At 33.8% G+C, this 22,500-nt stretch overlaps 1 protein-coding gene across 2 annotated transcripts in view; it reads left to right on the top strand.

The window, feature by feature from the left end:
• LOC106883643 (uncharacterized) overlaps window positions 1–22,500 on the top strand; it is a 307,035-nt gene that overhangs the window by 239,205 nt on the left and 45,330 nt on the right. The window contains exons 13-14 of one of the 2 annotated variants that reach the window (XM_089357700.1): window positions 1,422–1,863; window positions 11,744–11,782. In XM_089357700.1, coding sequence (XP_089213826.1) covers window positions 1,422–1,863; window positions 11,744–11,782 — 481 coding nt within the window. The remainder of the gene's footprint in view (window positions 1–1,421; window positions 1,864–11,743; window positions 11,783–22,500) is intronic. The other variant, XM_089357701.1, reaches the window with a different exon arrangement.

Below are 22,500 nucleotides of genomic sequence, written 5' to 3'. Positions count from 1 at the left end.
TCAGGGTAACTTTCTAGGTGCAATCTGATGGTCATTCATCACTGATGGGGCTCTTTCTCTTTTATACATGTATAAGCGTTGGTGTCTCCTTGTCTTGATATAAAATGATAGTTGTAAATGAGTATCACTGTTATACAAGTGATATCCTTCTTTAACAATTTTCTGTTGAAACATGTCAAGCCATAGGGAAATATTAGTTTACTTGGAACAAGATGAAAGTTGGCGACAGGAAGTGCATTCAACCATAGGAAATCTGTCTTAGCAAATTCATTAATGGAGATTAAAATAGTGATGTTGTAATATTGTGTGACTGCAACATTGAGCCAGTTAAAGGTTTCCTTAGTGATTGATCTTGGTGTTTTGTTAGGAAGGTTTTTCTTTAATACCCCAGTCTTTTTTTCATTTAAAAAAATTTTTTTTTACTAGGTTTGAAATGTTAAGATTCAAATTTACCAATCAATTTCTAGTTATGCTCTTCGCAAACAAGCGCTTAAAATAGATTTGGATTAATATTCTTGGTGTGTTTACATCCCCATAACTTAGCAGTTCAGGATAGAATAAATACTAGGCTTAAACATAAGTCCTGAGGTTGAATTGTTCAACAGAAACACTTTGAGGCAGTGCTCCAGCATTTTAAACATTGTTTGGTTTTTCTATTTTAGCAATAGAAAATAATTACAAAGTTTTTATTACTGTTGTGGTTTTCTCAAGCCATTATGATTTCCAAGTGAGTCAAACACTCCACTGATGAGGTCAGGGAAAACTGTGGTGACACATGGGATTTTTTTTTGATTTTTCTTAGTCAATAATGTAATTTTTTTCTTGTACTCAGTACTTAATAAAAGAGTTACTAGTAGATTTTTTTGTATTAAATAATTGTGATAAAATATTAAAAATGTTTTTTGGGGGCCTGGGAGAAAATAGGTCGGGAAATACTGTTAAGTTTTTATGAAAGTGCCTCTATATTAGTTTTATAGTAACTTGGCTTAGAATATCAGAAATGTAAATGTTTCTGGCCACGTTGCAAAAAAAAAAAAATGTACGAAAAGAAATTTCTAAATCGGTAAAACTTTACATACTGTCCTGTCAGTCAATCTTTGACAATTAATAATCTGTTTTAATTGGTTTTGTTGGTCTGTTGAAGAATCTCAAACAATATCTTCAATTTCTACTATAGCATTGATAAATTTCACTAAATTATTGGTGTGGTTGGTTTTGATATTTTCAAAAATCAGCTGTTTCAAAGTTAACCTGCTTATTTTAATTCCAAAACCTACACAGAAACATCTGTGTGAACTTTCATTTGCAGCTTTTGCATGCAAAATACTAACACAACCTTCTACATTAAAAAAAATTCTTTAAATTGATCCTTTTAAACATGTTTTTATTTTTATCTTTTGTTTTGGTTTTGTTTTCTCCAGACTACTGACAGCGCTAGTACCGGGGTTGACACTCGAGGAATTGATTCGAATGCATCTACACCGTCTGAGAATCCACCCTCTACTAGTTCCACCTGGAATAATTGGCCTAACACTCCACACGTACAAAATTCTGATCCGCCTCGCCCGCACACTATTTCTTCGGCTTACGAAAAGACACACTCTCGACCTGCTCTCTCAGATCAAGTGTTCGTGGCTCCATCATCGTCTAGAGACATGCTGGATCAAATAGTCCAGTCACATGACCCTGCCCAGACACAACAGGTATCACCCTACGGCCACATCAGGGCCGAGCGACCCAAAAGTGCTATTGGGGGTGCCACATCCCGGCCGACATCTGCCACTATAATCAAGATGCAACCTGTTATGCCGCCTCTTGGACCGAAACCCAAGAGTAAAGCAGTGCCTCCGCCCACAATACCAGGTTTGGATTATTTATTTTTAATCATTCATTAATATTTTGAATTTATTTACGAAATAGATTAAGAAAAACAAACTATACCATTTTTCTTTTTTCTTTTTTTACCTTTGTAAATGACATAAAGTAGTTCTGTTTAGAAACATTATGTAATTATAGATTTAGTCTTGATGTTGTATCTTTGCTGCTGTAGAGTTTTCTTTCATCTTTAAAACATTAAAATAAAGCACTTTTATATGCATATAGGTGGATGTGTGCATGAGCAGTCTGAACTCTTGATAGAACCTTTTTTTTAAAATATAATCAGGGACTCATTTAACCCTTTTGTTACCATATTTCTGTTTCAGTTAATTTTGGAAATAATAAAGAATTTAGCAATATTATTATTATTATTATTATGAAGCTGGTGTTTCGAACATAAAATTTAACATGGAAATTTGGTATCAGGTTTTAATTTAGATCACTTTAAAACAGCAAGTTTGTATTAGAGAACTATGGCTGATCTCAAGCAGTTTGATATCAAAAGGATTAACTTCTTAATGTCATAAGGAATTCCTGATTAAGTCATTACAAAAGATCAAACTGAAATGTGGTCAGTTAACAATCTGAGATAATTTGGTATCAAAAAGTTAAAAGCATTTCTAAGTTAAACGCATCTCTAAGATGGATATTTGAATTTTGAAATATTTAATAGGATTTTCACATTCTATTAAATTTACTTCACCTAAAAAAAAAAAGTTTAAATTCTTATAAACTTTTGCTGGGGATAAAACTAATACTGTGTCTGTTGATGCAGTAGTTTATATGTAAGCTTGAAGGAACTGAAATTGTGGATTACGAAAAACATGTCTTTTGTTACCGTATTTCTGTTGAAATACACTGCCTTTGTTTCAAGTAATTTTGAAAATAACAAAGGATTTAGTAATATATTTGGAACATAAATCATAAATTAATATATAACTTTGACAGAATTTTTAATTTTGATTCTTAGAACCAGGGTCAGTCTTGGGCAGGTTGGTAACCCAAAGTTAATATGTGAATAAAGGTTTTGAATTTAAATGACTTTAAAAGAGGAAGTTTGTATCATATAACCAGGGCTGGTATCAAAAGGGTTAATAATGCATGTTTTCTAGGTGATAGAAATTATATTTTTACTTGTCAAATTTTAGTATATTGAGGAAAAATAGATGCCTAGAAAAAGGAGTTGCTAAATAGAGAGAGACCTTTCAATAAGCCATGTGAACAAGTTTGGGACATTTAACAAATGACAATATATTAGTTAGTCTTATGAGTGTTTGATAAAAGAACAAAGCAAAAAAAAAAAAACATATATATTCTTCATATATCAAAGAATTTGTAACTATATCATAAATCTATACTTTCATTTTCTGTATCATAATCTTTATCTTTTTTGTGATTATTTCATACATTTTCAGGTTTGTATGTCTTGTTTATTGATTAATTAATTCATTTAATTAGTCATCCAATTACTTGTTTCTTTGAAAACCTTCTATTCTTAGACATTTTTTAGTATTATGATTGCAATATTCTCAATATTTGTTTTAAAATTTTCAGAAAAATAACTTTGGCATTGACAACAAACTTTTTGTTTTTTGTTATTGTTTTCCAAAACCTCAATCAGCAAATATTTTATTCTGTCAACTGTGCAAGGCACGCTTTGTCACATTGGATGGTTCCCCTTCTTCATTTGCAAGTTCAGTTTGATCACAGCTCTCTGATATTAACAGGAATTTTTTTTTTGTCTCGGAACAAAGAACTAATTTCAAGGACATCAACTTTGGCATCTTTGTTGAACAATTTTTATCTTTTTTTTTTTTGTTGTTGTTTTTAAACATCGAATGTGTTAGGTGAAAGAAACTGAAAATACATATATAGTTAGGTGTATGTGTGTACGCACACATATGTGCTTTCATATTCGTGTAATCATGCCTTGAGTTTCTTTTTCTTCTGGCTGGATACTACAATCACAATTTAAACCCATTGTTGCAATGTCTAATCATTGTAGATCATTGTTATCATTTTAATGTTCACTTCTCCATATTTGCATAGGTCAGGCAAAATTCATTGAGGTAGATACTCATCATGTTGCCAACTCTCACCTGTTTTCAAGCAAGGTAGTATTTCCATGACTGGAGGATAAGTTTTGGCACAATATTGGAAAGGAATAATATTGCTTGTATGACAGTGATACTTATTTGCAATTATCTATCATGTGATGTCAAGACAAGAAGATGTAAACACACATGCACACACACACACATACGTAAATATATATATATATATATATATATATATATATATATATATATATATATATATATATATTCATAGGAGTTTGTGGTCAATGCTGAAGTCACATAACTGACCCATTAAAAGCACCCTTCAGTCGTCAAGCAATATGCTGTGCTTGTGAAGACCTCTTGAACCGAGTGAAATTGTAGTTGTGGCTGATGCCAGTGCTGTCTGACTGGCACCCATGCCAATGGAACATAAAAAGCACCATTTAAGCTTTGGGCTTCATGGAGGCAGTGACAGGTGACCAAGACCCTTGGTGATACATCATGCTTGTGTTGATCCGTCAATCCAAGTAAGACCATAGTCATGGCCAATGCCAAGTCAATGGCACCTGTGCCAGTGGCACATAAAAAGCACCCACTACACTCTCAGAGTGGTTGGTATTAGGAAGGACATTCAGCCATAGAAACCTTGCCAGTTTTCAGTCAAACCATCCAACCCATGCCAGCATGGAAAGCAGACATGATGATGATGATTACCTAATCCATTCACAAGGCTTTGGTTGGCCTGGCCCTATAGTAGAAGACACTTGCCCAAGGTGTCATTTGGTGGGACTGAACCTGAAAGCATGTGGTTGGGAAACAAACTTCTTAACCACACAAGCCACTCAGTGTACATATACTGTTCTAGCAGATTTAACAGTGCATTTTTGTTTTCCTACACAGCAGTAGCCCAGCCAAACTTAGCTACTGTTTCTAATTATGGTAACAGGAAATATAGTGTTAATTGCAAGTGCAATGTAGAGTTGTCAATGTGTATGTGTGAATGTTATGAGTTACTGAAATAATAATTGACTAATTAAATTATCAGGTGATTAAAAGAAAAAAGAAAAAGATGTACTCTACATTGTAAAGAATAATTTCTACCGATGTTCTTGGAATTGTTCTCTGGATTTCTTGCTTGATTTCAGCCTCTCACCTTTCAGCATTTACACCATTCCATTCACATTTTACCATTTTTTGGTGTACAGAAATCATTGTAATCAAATGCACGCCAAAACTACACCAATCTTTATGGAACTGGTTCCATGGATGTCATAACCACACTGCCAGATATCAAATTCCTGCTTTCTTAATTCTCTCACTAACCATATTTTTTAAGCAATACTCAGCAGTGGTATCTGCTGAAAACCTCATTGGAACAAACTCAGGTTGCAGCTTGTTGATTCAAGCTATTTTAGGTCTATTTTGACTACCATGTTCTTCTGTTGTACAAACCAGAGTTACCTTTTTTAGCATTGCAAATGCTAAGATTAACTGTAGAGGGTTTAAACTAGAAAAACCATTCAGGTGATACTTAGTAGTAAATCTAATATCCAAAAGTTACCAACTGCCCTTTTTTTTTTTAGTTATTTCAGCCCTCAAGCCTTCTTCAGTCAAGCAGACCTATGTTCGCAGGTGTCCCAGCCATAAACATTCTGTCTATTTTCAACCATATTGTAATATTTTGTGTCTTTTCCATTTTAAATACAGTAGTGGTGTGATTTCAGGGAAATTTGGTTGCTAATTCTAGCAGGCCACTCAACTGTATAGCCCAGGAATCAGCAACCTCTTCATGAAGCAGGCTGCCTGATACAATGTCCATCATCAGGCAGGCCACACTACTAAAAAAAATTAAGTTACTTTTCATTAGGGATGCCATTTAGAAGGTTCCATGGGCTGCAAGTTACCCCCATGTAGTTGACTCATTGACTCAACTTATCTCTTTTGCAATGTTTTGCAAATTTGTTGCTATACTTCTTTCTTATTCGAATGGGCTTTACACACAGACTTTTTTCAGATGTACTGATAGAGGAATTATTTGGGCTCTTTAGAGTGGTGGACAGCAGAAATTGGTAGGGTGTCTTTTGATCTATTGACTACAAATATAGCATACCCCCCCACACACACCCTTCTAGTATAATATTGATGAATATCAGTTCAATATGCTACACTGCACCTTATCCAAAAAGTTTATTAGTTATGATGTCATTATTAGAGCTCTGTTATCACCAAGGTCAACTTTGCCTTTCATCCTTTCAGGGTCAATAAATTCAGTACCAGTGAAACACTGGGGTCAATGTAATCAACTAGTCTCCTCCCCAAAAATTTCAAGGCCTTGTGCCTTCAGTAGAAAGGATTATTAGAGCTCTGTTAAACAAGGGCAGTGAATTGGTAGAGTCATCAGAGCATCAGGCAAAAGTTCCTTGTATTTGTTCCAGCACTTTTACCTTCTGAGTTCAAATCCCACCAAGTTCATTTTTGCCTTTCATCTTTCTGACAGCCAATAAAATAGAGTACCAGACAAATACTAGGGTTGTTTTTATCAACTCACTCTTCCTTCCCCAAAATTTCCGGCTTTGTGCCTACATAAGAAATTATTGTTATTAGAGCTCTCACTTCCAAAATTACAAAAGAACTATTATTGCAAGCTAGAAAGAAACATTTAAAAATTATCCACTAAAAGATTTCATTTGAAACTATTTCTTTTCTATTGTATTCACAGAAAATAATGCTATTTAATTTGTTAATTTGGTTTAAGGCAAGAGTGCTTCACTTTCTCTCACTCTTAAGCACTTTTTTCACCACATTTGCTGCTTTAAAACTTAAAACAGCAGACTGCTTTGCATTAATCTTTCTATTAAATGATATGATTATAATTCTGCTTCCACAGTGCATTATTTAGGCTAAATAAACTAAGATTATCTTCATAGTAGAAAGCGTTTCATTTCATGTTTATTTATTTTTTCAGATAGTTTCTAATATCTAAACATATTATTTGTATCTTCCTTTGAATCTTTACATAAAAATTAATATTATAGTTTTGCCAAAATTCAAAAAAAATGTTTGTGTTAATTAAAAAAAAAAAAAAACAGATTCTAATTGCTTGATAGTGCTTTAATTTTTACTGAAAAACCTATTTATTCATGACTTGGCAACTAGATTTCTGTCCCCCCCCCCCCCCCTCTCCACCTCTGTTTTAGTTTCAGAATACTTTTAAAAAATTCTCTGAAACATTCATAAAAATTGGTTCTTATCTCTGGTGTTATAGCATCAGAGCAGATGAGATAAATCCCACACACTAACACACACACCGTGAGGTAGCACACTACTCTATCACTAGTGACATTTCCAGAACTATTCTTGGCAACTTTGTGAACTGGGGTGCATCAAACTAAGTACCCTACTCACAGATAACAAGGAAACACATGCAGTGAATTTGAAATGTCTTACCAACTGACACAGCTTATAACCTGAAAATGTAATTGTACAAACACATTTTATAGTAGGTTTTGGCAAATTCAAAGGTATTTTATAATTGTAAGTTATATACAAGGTGCATCAAAAAATACCTCAGATTTACCATTCTTAAATAATTCAACAGCAATAGCTGTGTAAAATAGAGAACATTCTTCTGTCTTACCCTCTATACTTGTGGCACTCCATCGGTTACGATGACGAAGGTTACAGTTGATCCGATCAATGGAACAGCCTGCTTGTGAAATTAACGTGCAAGTGGCTGAGCACAGACACGTGTATCCTTAACGTAGTTCTCAGGGAGATTCAGCGTGACAAGGCTGGCTCTTTGAAATACAGGTACAGCAGAAGCAGGAAGGAAGAGTGAGAGAAAGTTGTCAAAGAATACAGCAGAGTTCACCACTACTCACTGCTGGAGCCTCGTGGAACTTTAGGTGTATTTGCTCAATAAACACTCACAACACCCAGTCTGGGAATCGAAACTGCGATCCTATGACTGTGAGTCCGCTGCCCTAACCACTGGACCATTGCGCCTCCACCCCTGTATACTATATATACCTAGAATTGTGTTTTCACCAACAGCAAAGGGAGATTAGTTTGATTATGACCATCTCCTTAAGCTTGGATTCTTCATATTTGGGAATGGTTATAGCAACTTAGTGTTCACTACTGGATCTGTAGTTTGTAGGTTCAATATATACTGTAGCATAGGAAAACAGAGTTGATTTTTTTTTCTTTCACTTCATGCTGTTACAAATTTTCTGCTGTACAGCAGATGTTCGATTCAGTATCACTTAAATTGATTTAAGTTATACAGTAATAACATAGTTGGAGAGCTGGGGAGGGTGGCTACTATAACCCTCTGTTTTATGCCTAGTGTAAATAGTTGCTTTCTTCTTTGAAGCTTTTAGTCACAACAATCAATGCTATAGAAAACTTACAACCTGTCCTATGGTGTGTGTATACATACATATATATATATATATATACCAGAGTAAGCACATAAAATGTGCAACAAGGTGGAAAAAAGAGTACTCAAATACCAGAGGTAGAGTAATATGCTTTATTTAAAAGCAGCAGAAATATAACAAAAGACTGTTACTCTGAGTTTCACGTTCCCGTTCATCGGACAGTTTTTCCATTTCTAACAAAACTGTCCGATGAACGGGAACGTGAAACTCAGAGTAACAGTCTTTTGTTATATTTCTGCTGCTTTTAAATAAAGTATATATATATATATATAGAAGCAAAGAGTGGACTATTAAACAGAGATCAAACTTATTAATTATTCATTGATAAAAAAAGAACAATGAAAAAAAATGGTTGTGTAAAACTACAAACACCATTGTCACAAAGTGGTATATTTCTGTTCAACATTTCATTTACCAAGGATTGTAGGGATTTGCTCATATTCGAGCCCAGATATAATAATCTAGTTAATATTTGATATTTGCATGCCTTTTATACAGACATTTCTCTCTCTCTCTCTCTGTTTTTATATTATATTTGTTGCAGCTGACGACATATGGGCTAATAAGCATGGCTTTTCTCACTGGTACACTTCACCATTGCGGTTCTTTTATTCTATTTTTTTTGTTGTTTTTTTTCTCATTTGCTGTTCACTTATTCTTCAATGGCAGTTTCATTTCTCTTGGTCATCTCATCTCATAGAGACATTAGGTTAAAATAACTTGGGCAAATGTCTACAACCATAGTCTAGAATCAGCCAAAACCCTGTGAGGGGAAATTTGATAAGCAGGAAAGTATTCTTGGGGTATTAGATGTAATCTGTCGACTCAGATTAAAAACCATTATCTGGCTTTTCTGTTGTTATTATTTAGGTGGCTAACTGGCAGAATAATTGGATAAAATGCTTGGCAGTATTTTTATTGGTTCTTTATGATCTGAGTTCCATTCCTGCTGAGGTCAACCGTGCCCATCCACCTTTCAGGTGAATAAAATAATGTAAAGAATTGAGGTCAATGTAATTATCTTGCCACCCCTCCCCTTGAAATTGCTAGGTTTTTGCCAAAATTAGAATTATTATTATTATTATTATTATTATTATTATTAGGGCAGTAATCTGGCATAATTGTGAGCATGCTTGCCAAAATTGTTAGCAGTATTTTGTCTAGCTATGTTCTGAGTTCAAATTCCACCAGTCAACTTTGCCTTTCATCCTACTGAGGTTTATAATATGAATACCAGTTGAGCACTGGGGTCGATATAACTGACTCAGTTCCTCTCCCAAAACTACTGACCTTGTGCCAATTATCATTATTGCGTGAGAGAGTAGTGCATGCCCTCAAAGTGACACTGGGGTAAAATATACAAAGCCCAGTATACCCATCATGACTACCTGTCTGATAAGGTACATGCATCACAACCATATGTGTGCAACATGGTGATCTCATATCAAGATAAACAGTACATGACAATATCATTATTATTGTTGTTATTATTATTATTATCATTATTAAAAAAGCAGTGAGCTGGCAGAATTGTTAGCATGCTAGACAAAATGCTTAGTGGTATTTTGTCAGCTGCTACGTTCTTAGTTCAAATTCTGCCAAGGTTGAGTGCATACTTCAATGTTAGAGAGCAGTATGTTAAATAGATTTATCTGTCCTTCTCTTTAGAAAGAGAGAGAGAGAGAGAGAGAGAGAATGGGGAATCAAGAACTGTTAAATTTTCTATAGATGAATGTAGTTCTATAACTGCATGGAAGGGACTGGGCCTTGCATTAATTTGGATTTTTTTTTCTCTCTCTCTCTCTCTTTCTCTCTCTCTCTCTCTTTCTCTCTCTCTCTCTCTCTCTCTCTCTCTTATATGTCACAAGTTATTTACAGATGAGATGTAACCATTTTTGAGCCATTGGAAATAATATTGCTACCTTTCTTTCTTGCAGTAAAAACAGCACATCACTATTACTACTACCACTACTATCATTATCATCAGCACACTCCTGCTCATAACAACACTACTTTTTTCCGTCTGCCATGTAATAAAACACTTTGGCACAGTAAAGCGTCTATACCTTCTATTATTATTATTATTAAGTTTTTTATTCTTTATTTTTCTGTGGGTGGGGGTGGGACCAGGGACAGGCAGTAGCTGCTTTATTCCTACTAATATTATTATTGTTATTAATATAATTTTCAATTCTTTCAAATAGCTCTTCTTTGTAATGAAAGAGGCTTGACTAATTTGTGATTATATATTAAAATCATTCCTGTAAACATGTTTGTCTTAGAGTTTGTGTGCATACATACATGCATATGTGTATGTATGCATGTATAATTACATTTCAAGCATGTATTTTTAAATTTCTGTTTCTAGTTTCTCTCTTTCTCTCTCTCTCTCTATATATATTCTTTTCCCGCCTGATTCTTCTCAGTTATTTCTTAAGTACTTATTCTCCAAATCAATGATTTCGCTAACAAAGACTGATACATTGGAATTTGTCTCCAGATGCATGCATTTTCCAAAAGAAAGAACCTCCTCTTCAGCATGTCTTTGGGTTACGTTCCATTGTTGCACCATTATTAGCACCTGATCCTTGTTAGTTGATCCTTTTGTATGACTGACTGATGCCTTGTCTGGATTCAATTCGAGAGATAGACTGACAGACAGTGATTTTGATTGAGTCTACTGGATCTGTTATGAATGTCAATTATCACCAACACCTTCCCCTGTAGTGTTCCCATGTCAACAGTTTCCTTTCTGTTTCATAGTTTTGCATGGAAATTCTTGTAAACATTCCAGTAAAACTGATATTAAAAAAAGAATATAAGAGAAATCGTTGAAATTAAAATAATTCCATTATTATTTGAAAGTAAATATGGAGATTTGTTTTTTTTTGTTTTTGTTTTTTTCTTATCTGTATATACGTGTTTCTTTCATCTTTTTTTTATCATTCAGTATTCTTAGTGAAACTGAATGAAGATATTTGTAGAAACATGCTCTTTTGAATATTTGTTTATCTTTCTGATTCCTCCTCCTACCCCATACCCTTGTAACACTCACTTTCTTGCACCCTTTTTTCCTTATTTCTATCTGTCTCTATCTACACTCCTTTGTCTCTCCTTTTCACCATCTCTTGTAGGTTTTAACTAGTAGATTCTTCACCGTCTTTTGAACCACTGTTTCCTTTTCCCCTCCTTCTCCTCTCTCTCTCTTTCTCTCTTGCTCTAAAAATGTTTGCCACATGGTCTTCTTGTTTGGTTTTAAGATTAACTTTCTGTCAATATTTTGTTATTTGCGTTATCTTCCATCTGCATCTCCACTTACCTACCTACCTATCTTTCTATCTCTATCTCTATCTCTCCCCGAAGCTATATCCCGGGATCGCCTCATGAGCTTTCTCTTCCAAGGTGAGTTCTCAGTCCACTTTCCTCTACAGCAACCTGTTGCTGTGACAACAGCAACCAGACCACCTCACTACTTGTTTTGTTACTACCACCCTGTTGTAGTGGTTATCAAGTGTTTTTCCGGATTACATGCTTGATTTGTTGCCATGTTTCGTTTAACTTAGCAACTTGCTAACAAGCACCTCCTATTAAAAACTCCCTTTTCCAACACTAAATTTCCTCACTACCACCACCAACAGCTACAATCCTGTAATAATTTCTAAAGTAGATTCATAATCTGAAATTTTTATTGAAATCAGCTGTAAGCATTCTTGCTTTAGAAGTGATTTTTGTGTCTTTATCAAATGTCTTTAAGTTTTTTATCAACAGTACATAGCTACAATAACTTGTATATTGAAGATCCCTTTTTGATGTAGTACCTGGCTTGATTTATGGGAATAACTGTTAGATAAGAAAAATGTATCCCTCTTAAACTAAGGTACTTAGTTGGGTTTTTTCCTGTGTTTTTTTTAAGAAGGCAGTTACCTGTATCATATGCTCTATTAGGTTTAAAGCGCGTAATTTTACTCTTTGTGTCATTTTTAGTCTTCAGATATTGCTCATTTATTTCTTGATATATTTTGGCTATACAGCTGTCTGTAAGAATATGAATTTAAAATCACTTTTAACTGGAGGTCTTTCTTTTAAATTACAAGACATATAATAGATATATATGTATATATGTGTGTGTGTGTGTATCTGTATATACATACATACACACAGTGCATCAGTGTTTTTGAGGTCATTTGTATCAATTTAGAAAAAGACACATAGCTCATCAAAGAAAAGCTGTATTTGAAAACTAATTGGTACAAACAATCTTGAGAACCCTTTTATTACACCTTTCTAATGAATCCGCTGTTAGCCTCAGTGGCTGCTTTATTAGAGAGTTGGAAGCAATGATGTGTCTGAATCAGATAATCTTTATCAATTTTGGACATAGTGCTGGTTATGGTGGACATAAGAGACTGCATGGTGTTATGGGGATGTTAACTGACCCCTCTCTTGACTACATCCCATACATAATAAATACTCTTGTAGATTGAGGTCTGGTGAGCTAGGAGGCCATGTGTCTGGGAGAATACGATCATGGAGACTGGCATGCATCCATGCTTGGATTGTTCTCACCTTGCAGTCTTGTTGGAAGACATAATCTTCTGTTGTGTACTCTGTCTATCAAGAGCCTCACAACTTTCTCCAATACCTATATAGATAGTGGTATTGACTCTTAATCCCTGTAAAAAAAAATGAGGAGGCATGACATCTCCCTTGTTGCTAATGACTCCCAGAACTGCTGGGAATGACTGACTGTTGGAACTTCATTCAAGTCTGCATAGCTATGTGTCTTGTCCTTGGTTTGCCTTTTGGTCCTGATTGTAGTTTTTCTCATTGGAAAACAACCAAAGCATTCTAACCTTGATTTTTAAATTTGTTTAGCAAGCACTTTGTACAGATCGAACTTTTCTCTCTTGTGACATCCAACATAAACTATCCCCCCTGCATCACATACATCTTGTACCAGATGTCCTCATGAACAACTCTTCTGATCGTGCATTCTGAAACCTTGAGGTCCTTTGAAATGGCTCTGATTGACTTTTTAATGATTACTTCTTGGACTTTTTGCCCAAAGCTGTGTCCTGAAGAGTTTGGTACATATTGTCTTGCCCAGCTTCGTTTGGAGCACATCCTTTATTTAGGTTAAATGTCTTCCATCTTGCTCTTATTCTCTCTGGGATTTCTGATTTTAGCTTCCATATCTTGGTGCATATTCACTGTGTGCCCTAAGTACACATACCCCTTTACCTCCTCAATTTCATTGCTTCCCACCTCTATTCAGCCTTGTGCTACATCTTTGGATTGCATGTATTTTGTTTTCATGCAGTTCATTTTAAGACATATGTTGAGCAATGGATGTCCAGCTCTGTCAGCATGATCTGCAGCTGACCTGTAGTTTCAGTGATGAGTACAATGCCATCTGAAAATCAGAGGTGTGGTATTAACCATTCATGTTAACTCCACATGTCCAGTCAATACCTCTGATGACCATTTCTAGATATGCAAAGAAGAGGTTTAAAGGTATGGTGTCTCCCTGTTTGATGCCCTTCCCAATTGGAACTGTTACTGGTGGATATATATACTTTAATCCTTACACTTTAACAGGTTATAGTTATATTTTTTATATCTATTGTAAGAGTAAAATGAATAATATATAAATAAAACACCTTGAATTTAAGTAAACAGTTTGCTGGAAAATTCTTAGATGTATTTCTGTTTATAAGCTATTAGATATTTTCTTGGGTTCTTTTTTTAAGTTGGCAAATGCTTATTATATTCCCAGTAGGTGCAAAAGAATGTAACGAATTCTTTCTTCCCATTACAAAAAAGAAGTATAATTTTTTTTTTTTTTTTTTTTCCCCATAGTAAATAGATGTGATTGTTTTTTTTTCTTCAATAATCTCAAAAATGGATTAACAAAGTGTATATTATCAGTTTAACTAGAAATTTTTTTTTATTCACTGTTAATATCCAACTGCTTACAGTAACTTTTTTTTTTCTCTTTTCCAAAATGTTGCAAAAGACAAATACTTTTGTGTATCATTAACGTTTTGTTTCTCCCGAGTGTGCTGATGTAAAACAATATACACAATTATATATTTATATAAACATATCAGCTTCAAAGTAAATTCGTTGCTATATATATTTATTTATATATATATATATATATATATATACACATATATATATGTATATATATTTAATCCTTCTTTCTAATTGTTCCTTCATTATTCCAAATAAACATTTATTTTCCATTGTCTTATGATATTGTAACCAAATTCTTTTGACAATCCGGAAATTCATGAGACCTTCGCTGATCCTTGTAACCACTTGTACAAATAATATTCACTGACCTTTTTGTAACCACTATCTAAACTGTGCAAACCACAAAATTATTTATTTGCCTGCCTGTCTTTGTGTAGGTGTAAGTGCAGCTGTAATGATTACTTTCCTTTTAGTCTTTTTTACACTTGCAACTTTTGTCCCCTGTTTGCTTGTATACTGCTGGTGATTGTCGTAGTCTCTGATATCACTTCTGGCTGCCAGCCTCCATTTATGTTACTTTTCTTTCTTCTCTTTTTTTTAATCTCTCACTCTTTTCACATTTGACATCATCTTGTTTTGCAGTTTAGAAATGTTTATATACTTGCAATATTTTTTTGTTTTTCCTCATTTGTTTGGATTCCTTGTTCTTAGCACTTTACGGTAAATGGATGCATTTGCTCTGCTCTTGTTACACTGAGAAAAATATTGTTGTGAAAGACAACTTTTCAAATTCTGTCATTGGTTTTTATAAACAAACAGTGTTTAACAAATCTCTTTCCTTACAGTTCAAATAATGTCCCTTTACTTACAGTTCAACAAGCTCACCTGTTTAACCATATGTCCTAATTTCATTATGAATATGAAACCCTTTAACTCTTTATTAGTTACCTACATTATACTGGTATTCTAGTTATTACAGTACACCTGCTAACCCTATTTTTAGTGATTCCAGCTAGATGATAGTGGTATGATGGTTAAGTCTGCGCCAAACCTACTGGCTTATCTGGCCAGAACTTACCCCAGTTTCCAAGTTGTTTTGACAAGTGAAAGTAGAAGACTACCCCCCTGTACAGGAAGCCAGTCTATTCAGAGTTAACCCACTGGTATTCATTTTCAGCTGAGTGGACTGAAGCAATGTAAAATGATGTGCCTTGCTCAAGAACACACCATACTACCCAGTCCAGGGGTCAAACCTATAACTTTTACAATCATGAACCCAGTACCCTAACCTCTGGACCATGAGCCATAACACCATGTAGATGTAGGTACAGTAGTGTCTCTGGCTTTCCCAATGTGATTCAGTTTTTTTCCCCAGCATTCATTGGACTATTCCCAGAATTCGGCAGTTTTGTCTTGTGTTTGGCAGTAGAAGTTTACAGAGAAGAAACCCTCTCTTTCATGTCAGGGTTTTGGGCCTTAAGCTCTTGACACTCTAAGCAGGCTGAATCACATCCAGATCATGGCTCCTAGATGTCTGTATATTATCAACTTTCATGTCATTGGCTGAGTTCAAATCTGTACCTGTTAACATGGTCAAACTTCTCAAAGGCAAGTCACCTTCGTGTGAGATGTTTCAATCATTTTGCAGTTAGACACTCTGAGTAGGGAAATTTAAGCCTAATAAAGTTCACTTTTTGCCTCCAGAGATTGCTGGAATGTCTTTTCAGTTCCTTTTGCCATTGCCTTTAGGACTTTGGTTCTCTTCTTCCTTTTGTTTTTGAAAAGATGCTTCGTTTAAGCATCCTGAGCTAGCAGAATCATCAACATTCCAGGAAAAAGCCTAAGCAGCATTTCGTCTGTCTTCATATTCTGAGTTCAAATTCCGTCGACGTCAACTTTGCCTTTCATCTTTTCAGGGTCGATGAAAAAAGTGCCAGTCAACTTGTTGGGGGTAATCAACTGTTCCCCTCCCCCAAAATCTCAGGCTTTGTGCCTATCGTATAATGGATTATTATTATTATTATTATTATTACAACAGCAAACTTTCAGAATCATCAGCATGCTGGGGAAAATGCTTAGTGGCATTTTATCCATCTTCACATTCTGAGTTCAAATTCAAACAAGGTCAACTTTGCCTTTCATCCTTTCGGGATCAATAAAACAAGTACCAGTCAAATACTGGGGTCGATGTAATCAACTATCCCCCTCCTCCAAATTTCAGGCTTTGTGCCTATAGCAGAAAGGATTATTATTATTATTATTATTATTATTATTATTATTATTATTATTATTATTAAGGTGATGAGCTGACAAAATTGTTAGCACTTTGGGAAAAATGCTTAGCAGCATTTCATCTGTCTTTACATTCTGATTCCAAATTCCAAAGTCAACTTTGCCTTTCATCCTTCTGGCATCAGTAAAATAAGTACCAGTTGAGTACTGGGGGTCAGTGTAATTGGTTTACCCTTCCCCTAAAGTTCCTGGCCTTGTGCCAAAATTTGAAATCGTTATTATTTTTATTAAGGTGGCAAGCTGGCAGAATCGTTAGCATGCAGGGTGAAATGCTTAATGGCATTTTGTCTTTCCTCACATTCTGAGTTCAAATTCCACCAAGGTCAACTTTGCCTTTTATCCTTTCAGCGTCAATAAATTAAGTACCAGTGAAACACTAGGGTTGATGTAATTGACTGTCCCATTCCTCCAAATTTCAGGCCTTGTGTCTATAATAGAAAGGATTATTATTATTATCATCTTCATCAAATTAATATTAAATTCTCAATTTCTTGAGTGATTGGCATTTTTTTTTTTTTTTCTTTGTGATGAAGATAGTTGAAAAGTTGTCTTTCCTGTTTCAACTTTTGTGTTTCCGTAGAAACAGCATTTGTTGTTTATTTAGTAGTTTGTAAATATTCTACAGATTTTGTTTTGTTTTGTTTTTTTTTCACCATTTAAAAAAAATTTATGCATTTATTTTGCTTAGCATAACAGCAAAAACGTCACTCTGAAAGCACCATGGAAATATTTATTATTTCTCTTGTATGATGATAATAATAACTCATAATTTGTTTCATTTATTTCTTGTGTGTGTGTGTGTGTGTGTATATATATATATATATAATTACCTGGTTGTTCAAATTATTATTATTATTATTATTATTATTATTATGTGCAGGTGGCTGGAATTCATTTTGAATCCCCCCCCCCCCATCTCACCTTGTATTTCCCACATGCACCAATCCCATTAGTTATCTAAGACATTCCATGTAGATCTCACTAAATAGGGCTGCAGTGAAATTATGGATAACTATTCTACTTGGTAATATGAGATAAAGTAAACCAATACAAGACTATAGCATACATATGTATTATGTGTGTGTGTGTATATATATATATATACATGCATGTCTATGTATGTATGTGTATATATATATATATATATATATATATACATAGATATATATTCAAAAATATAGTATGCATATATATATTGTACGTATATGTACAACCCAAGCCAGCATCAAACATGGACATTAAATGAAAAAAAAATATCCATCTGCATATTTTACATATATGTGTACATATGTTAATACAGACACAGATGCATGTGTGTGTACATGAGTATATACGTATGTGTGTGTGTGTGTATATATATATATATATATATATATATATATATATACACACACATATATACTCATACACATACACACACTCAAACAGACATGTTTATGTTGAAAGAGTAGTTTTTATTTTTAATTATGGTTTTTCTTTATTTCTTTATTTATTCTGTCAATTTGAAATAGAATCCATTTTGAAGTAGTTACAGTCCTTTGTCAATGTATATTTCTGTATATTTCTTATAACTGGATAAGATTTCAAGTTGTTTGCCAATTGCCACTATATTTTTCCCCTCTCCTTCTTCTTATCATAACACAGTGGTAACATCAAAGCTAATTGAATAAACTTCCTCCATCTGACTATTTCCTAATTTATTACTTAATTTATATTAGTTTCCTGTTGTTAGGCTGTTGATGTTTTGGGTTCTATATTTTTCCATTTGCTTTTTAGGTATTTTTTTTCTTAAGACAAATTAATGCTTTCTGCTTTCTTACCTCATTAGTTTTTACCTTATTTGGTCTCTCTCAGGCACTAAGAAACTACTAAAAATTTCACAGCTATCAATGACTAGGAACTTTAATATTTTTATACTGTGTAGGAAAAAGAAATATTAAATGTGTGTATTCTGTACACCATTGTCTTTAATCATTGATTAAAATTTCAAACTTCAAAACCTTCAACTTAACTTAATCTAGAAGGATTGTCTCCCCTATGACAGCTGACCACAAGGGGACACCAGGTGTGTGTGTATATATACACACACACACACACACACACACACACAGGTACACATGTTTATATGTACGTAGATATGGATATACTTTGAAATTTTCAAAATCTTTATACTGTATAGGAAAAAGATATATTAAATGTGTATATTCCATACACTGTGGAATGGTGGAGGGGACAGGTAGAAGAGGAGATTAGGAGGGTTGGTATGAGAAAGGAGGACGCCCAAAACCGGGTGAGTGGTGTGAGGGCGGTTACTATGGCATTGAGGTAGAAACGGCCACCCCTGTTAACAGGGACAAAACCCGGATTTAAAACACTGGATGATGATGATGATGTCTTAAATCATTGATTAAAATTTCAACCTTCCAAGCCTGTCTCAATTTAATCTCAAAGGGATTGTCTCCCCTTTGACAACCAACCATCAGGGGTACACTTATGTAGTAATTTGTGTTTTATTTGAAGGTGTAACAAAAGAATATTTCAGTGTTAGCTAACTGATTTTGTTAATTATACCATATGTTGGCAGTGCCGATAGACCTCTGTTGCTCAATAATAGGGATTCAGGTGGTCTAAGTGGCTGGGCATTCCACAGGCATGTGTGCTCTTAATGTAATTCTTGAGCAGAATCATGACAATACTATGTGTGTTATATGTAAAGCTACATTTGTCTCTCTCTTCTACAATTTAACATTTTATTAAGTTTTATTGTTTTGGTTCTTTTTCATATTCATATTGGTGTCTCTGTATCTAACTTCTAATGCCAATCAAGGAATATAGGATAAAATTTTATTTTGTCAAGAAATTGAGAGAAAAATTTTGACTACTTTGTTAGTATATTTCTGTTGAAGATTTCTGCCTTTATTTCAATTAATTTTGGAAATAATGAAGAATTTAGTAAAATGACTAATGTCAATATGAAGCTGGTGTTTAGAGCAAATTTACATTCAATTTTGTTGGAGGGTTTTAATTTAAGATAATTTTAAAACTGGAAGAAATTTTGTTTTGTTGTCTCACTCCAGTTCATCAGGAAATAAAACACCTCTCCATAGGAATTCTTTGACCTGGAAGGATTTTATTTCTGGTATGAATTTCATTTGGTTATCATTTAACACCTGTCCCAGGTCACCCCTGATTGAGTAGATTTATGATCAAAGACATTCTGTTTTCTAATCAGGTATGATCACCCATGTGTCACAAAATGTGATCCAAACTTGTGGTCATTGGAAGCTTCTTACTAAATGATCCAGTCTATCTGCAAATAGCCATTCTTAGAAAATATGTAGCTGATCATATTCATTAACCAAATCCCATCCCTGCTAATTTTATTCTTCAGAAAATATATTTCAAGATATTTCATGGTCTTTTTGCATAAAATTTTTAAAGATTCAAAAGAATTGTAATGTTAATGAAATATTGCTTAGGAATATATAGTTTTGAGTTTTTAAACATCATGTCAGTTAAAAAAGTTTACTCTAGATTTTGACTTTTTCTTCATTTTTTGTAAGTTGAAATTTTTTTAACTTTTTTGGTTTTCTTTTAATTTTGGTGTTAAATTTTATGCATGAGAAAAGCAGCTTATATATACATTTATAGTTGTGTGTGTTTACAGATATTTACAAGCACACCTAAGGTAGAATAAGGTAAACAGCTCTTCTCACAGGATTACCTTTTCCTGTCTTAGGTGCACTTGTAAATGCTGTATACATAGTTTATATTAAAGATTACTAATATAAATTATGACTTTTATTTATCTTGATTTATATTCAGTGGTGGACTGGCCAGCTTGCCTGATGGCAAGTGGGCCCCTGCGCCACTAGAATTTATATATGGGGCCATGTTAGTATCTAAAGGGCCCATCCCCTCAAGTTAGAGAATTTTTTATTCACACCTGGAAAAATGCATTAATTATTTCAGCCTGGCTGTGCTTGTAGACAGTTGAAAAGAATACAAAGGCCAGTCACGCAGTACTGGCAACGGTCACGCTCAAAATGTGTGTGTGTGTGTGTGTGTGTGTCTATATATATATATATATATATATATATATATATACACACACACACACCAGAGTAAGCACATAAATGTGAAACAAGGTAGAAAAAAAAGAGTACTCAAATACCAGAGGTAGATTAATATGCTTTATTGAAAAGCAGCAGAAATATCAAAAACTGTTACTCAGAGTTTCACGTTCCCATTAGTCAGACAGTTTTGTTAGAATCTAACAAAACTGCCTGATGAATGGGAATGTGAAACTCTGAGCAACAGTTTTTGTGATATTTCTGCTGCTTTTCAATAAAGTATATATAGGTATGTTGGTGCAAACACGGAAAATAGAACTCAAAATATAAGTATATGCATATTTTTATTAATATTTAGCAGAAGTAACAGACTTTTTTGTTACTATGTATATTTATTTTGACTGAACCAGTCTTTTGCTTCTCTGGAGTTTTAACTCATGACTCATAACTTGCCTGTAGACCCTGTGAATGCAGAAGAAAAACTCCTCACAAGAAATTGACTCAACCAAACTAAAAATCTTATTTAATATCTACCATAGTATTGAGTACTCTTTCTTCTGACACTAAACATACACACATATGTTTTATATATATATATATATATATATATATATATATATATATACTAGCATAGCTAGAGGCAGAGGCTGTGGGAGCAGTCTGACCCAGGCAGCACTTTTATAGGGCGGCACCACTTTTGGGTCTGCAATAGGCAATATGTACTTTTATTGGAGGCCTGGGGGCAGTAAATGAAGGGCTTCCCTGGGAAGCATACACTCCAGCTATGCTAGTGTGTATATATATATATATATATATGGTTGCTAAAGGCTGGTTAGAAAACTTAGGATGCTTACTGTTTCTAAAATCATTGAAGGGAGGTCCACGATTATATTTCCTTTTTTTCCCCTATTTTATTTTCTAAAAACTAGTCTATTTGTAAACTTACAGGCACTAGTTAATACTAAGTTTATCAGGAATTGTATCAATAATGATGTTCTCACAGGAAAGAAACTGTGATTTCAGAAAGATAGTTTTGGATCTCACATACTAATACTAATACATAGTCGTATTTACCGATTCCTTTCTTGATCAAAACTAACGATTCCATCGTGTTTAAAGATTATAAAATATCTCTCCTCTCTCTCTCTCTTATAAATTTTTTTCGTCTTTTAGTGTTTGTAATCGTGTTGAAAAAGTAGTTGCAATGTCTGTAGTTTGTTCTGTTATCAGCAGTTAGCATGATAAAGTTTAGTTTGTTTTTGTTTTTATTTTTATTTTTGTTTTGTTTTTTTCGTTCAGCCCCTTCAGAGTAACAGAAAGAACATCTATCACTTCTCACAGATCAAAAGCTGAAACTATTTCGAAAATTTTAGTCTTGAAATTATTTAGCCACTAATTTTCTTTTTCCTAAAAGTACATAAGAATTTATGAATTTATTTGATATTTCTTGTAATGTAACCCTGACTATGAATATACTTTTACTTAAGGGATACATTTTTGTCTATTAATCAAACATTTCTATTATGTTATTTTTTTATAAGTCCTTTTTTTTTTTCAGTTAATTAATTACAGCTAATTAATACTTATTTGTAAATTAGCTACCAATGAGTGCGCAGCCACTGGAATTTTTTAGTTTTTATTTTATTTTATTTTATTTTCATAATATGGTTATGTGATTTATAGCTTAGATAGATATCTTGTACTATTCTCTTGGTCAGCATATTATATGCTTATTTCCAGCCTTTCTGACCAATCATAATGGCAGAAAATGAACTG

Source organism: Octopus bimaculoides, chromosome 9 (assembly GCF_046866305.1).
Source record: "Octopus bimaculoides isolate indiv1 chromosome 9, ASM4686630v1, whole genome shotgun sequence".
Lineage (NCBI taxonomy): Eukaryota > Metazoa > Mollusca > Cephalopoda > Octopoda > Octopodidae > Octopus > Octopus bimaculoides.
Note: the sequence above shows the minus strand (reverse complement) of the source record. Positions and strands in the feature narration are given on the sequence as shown.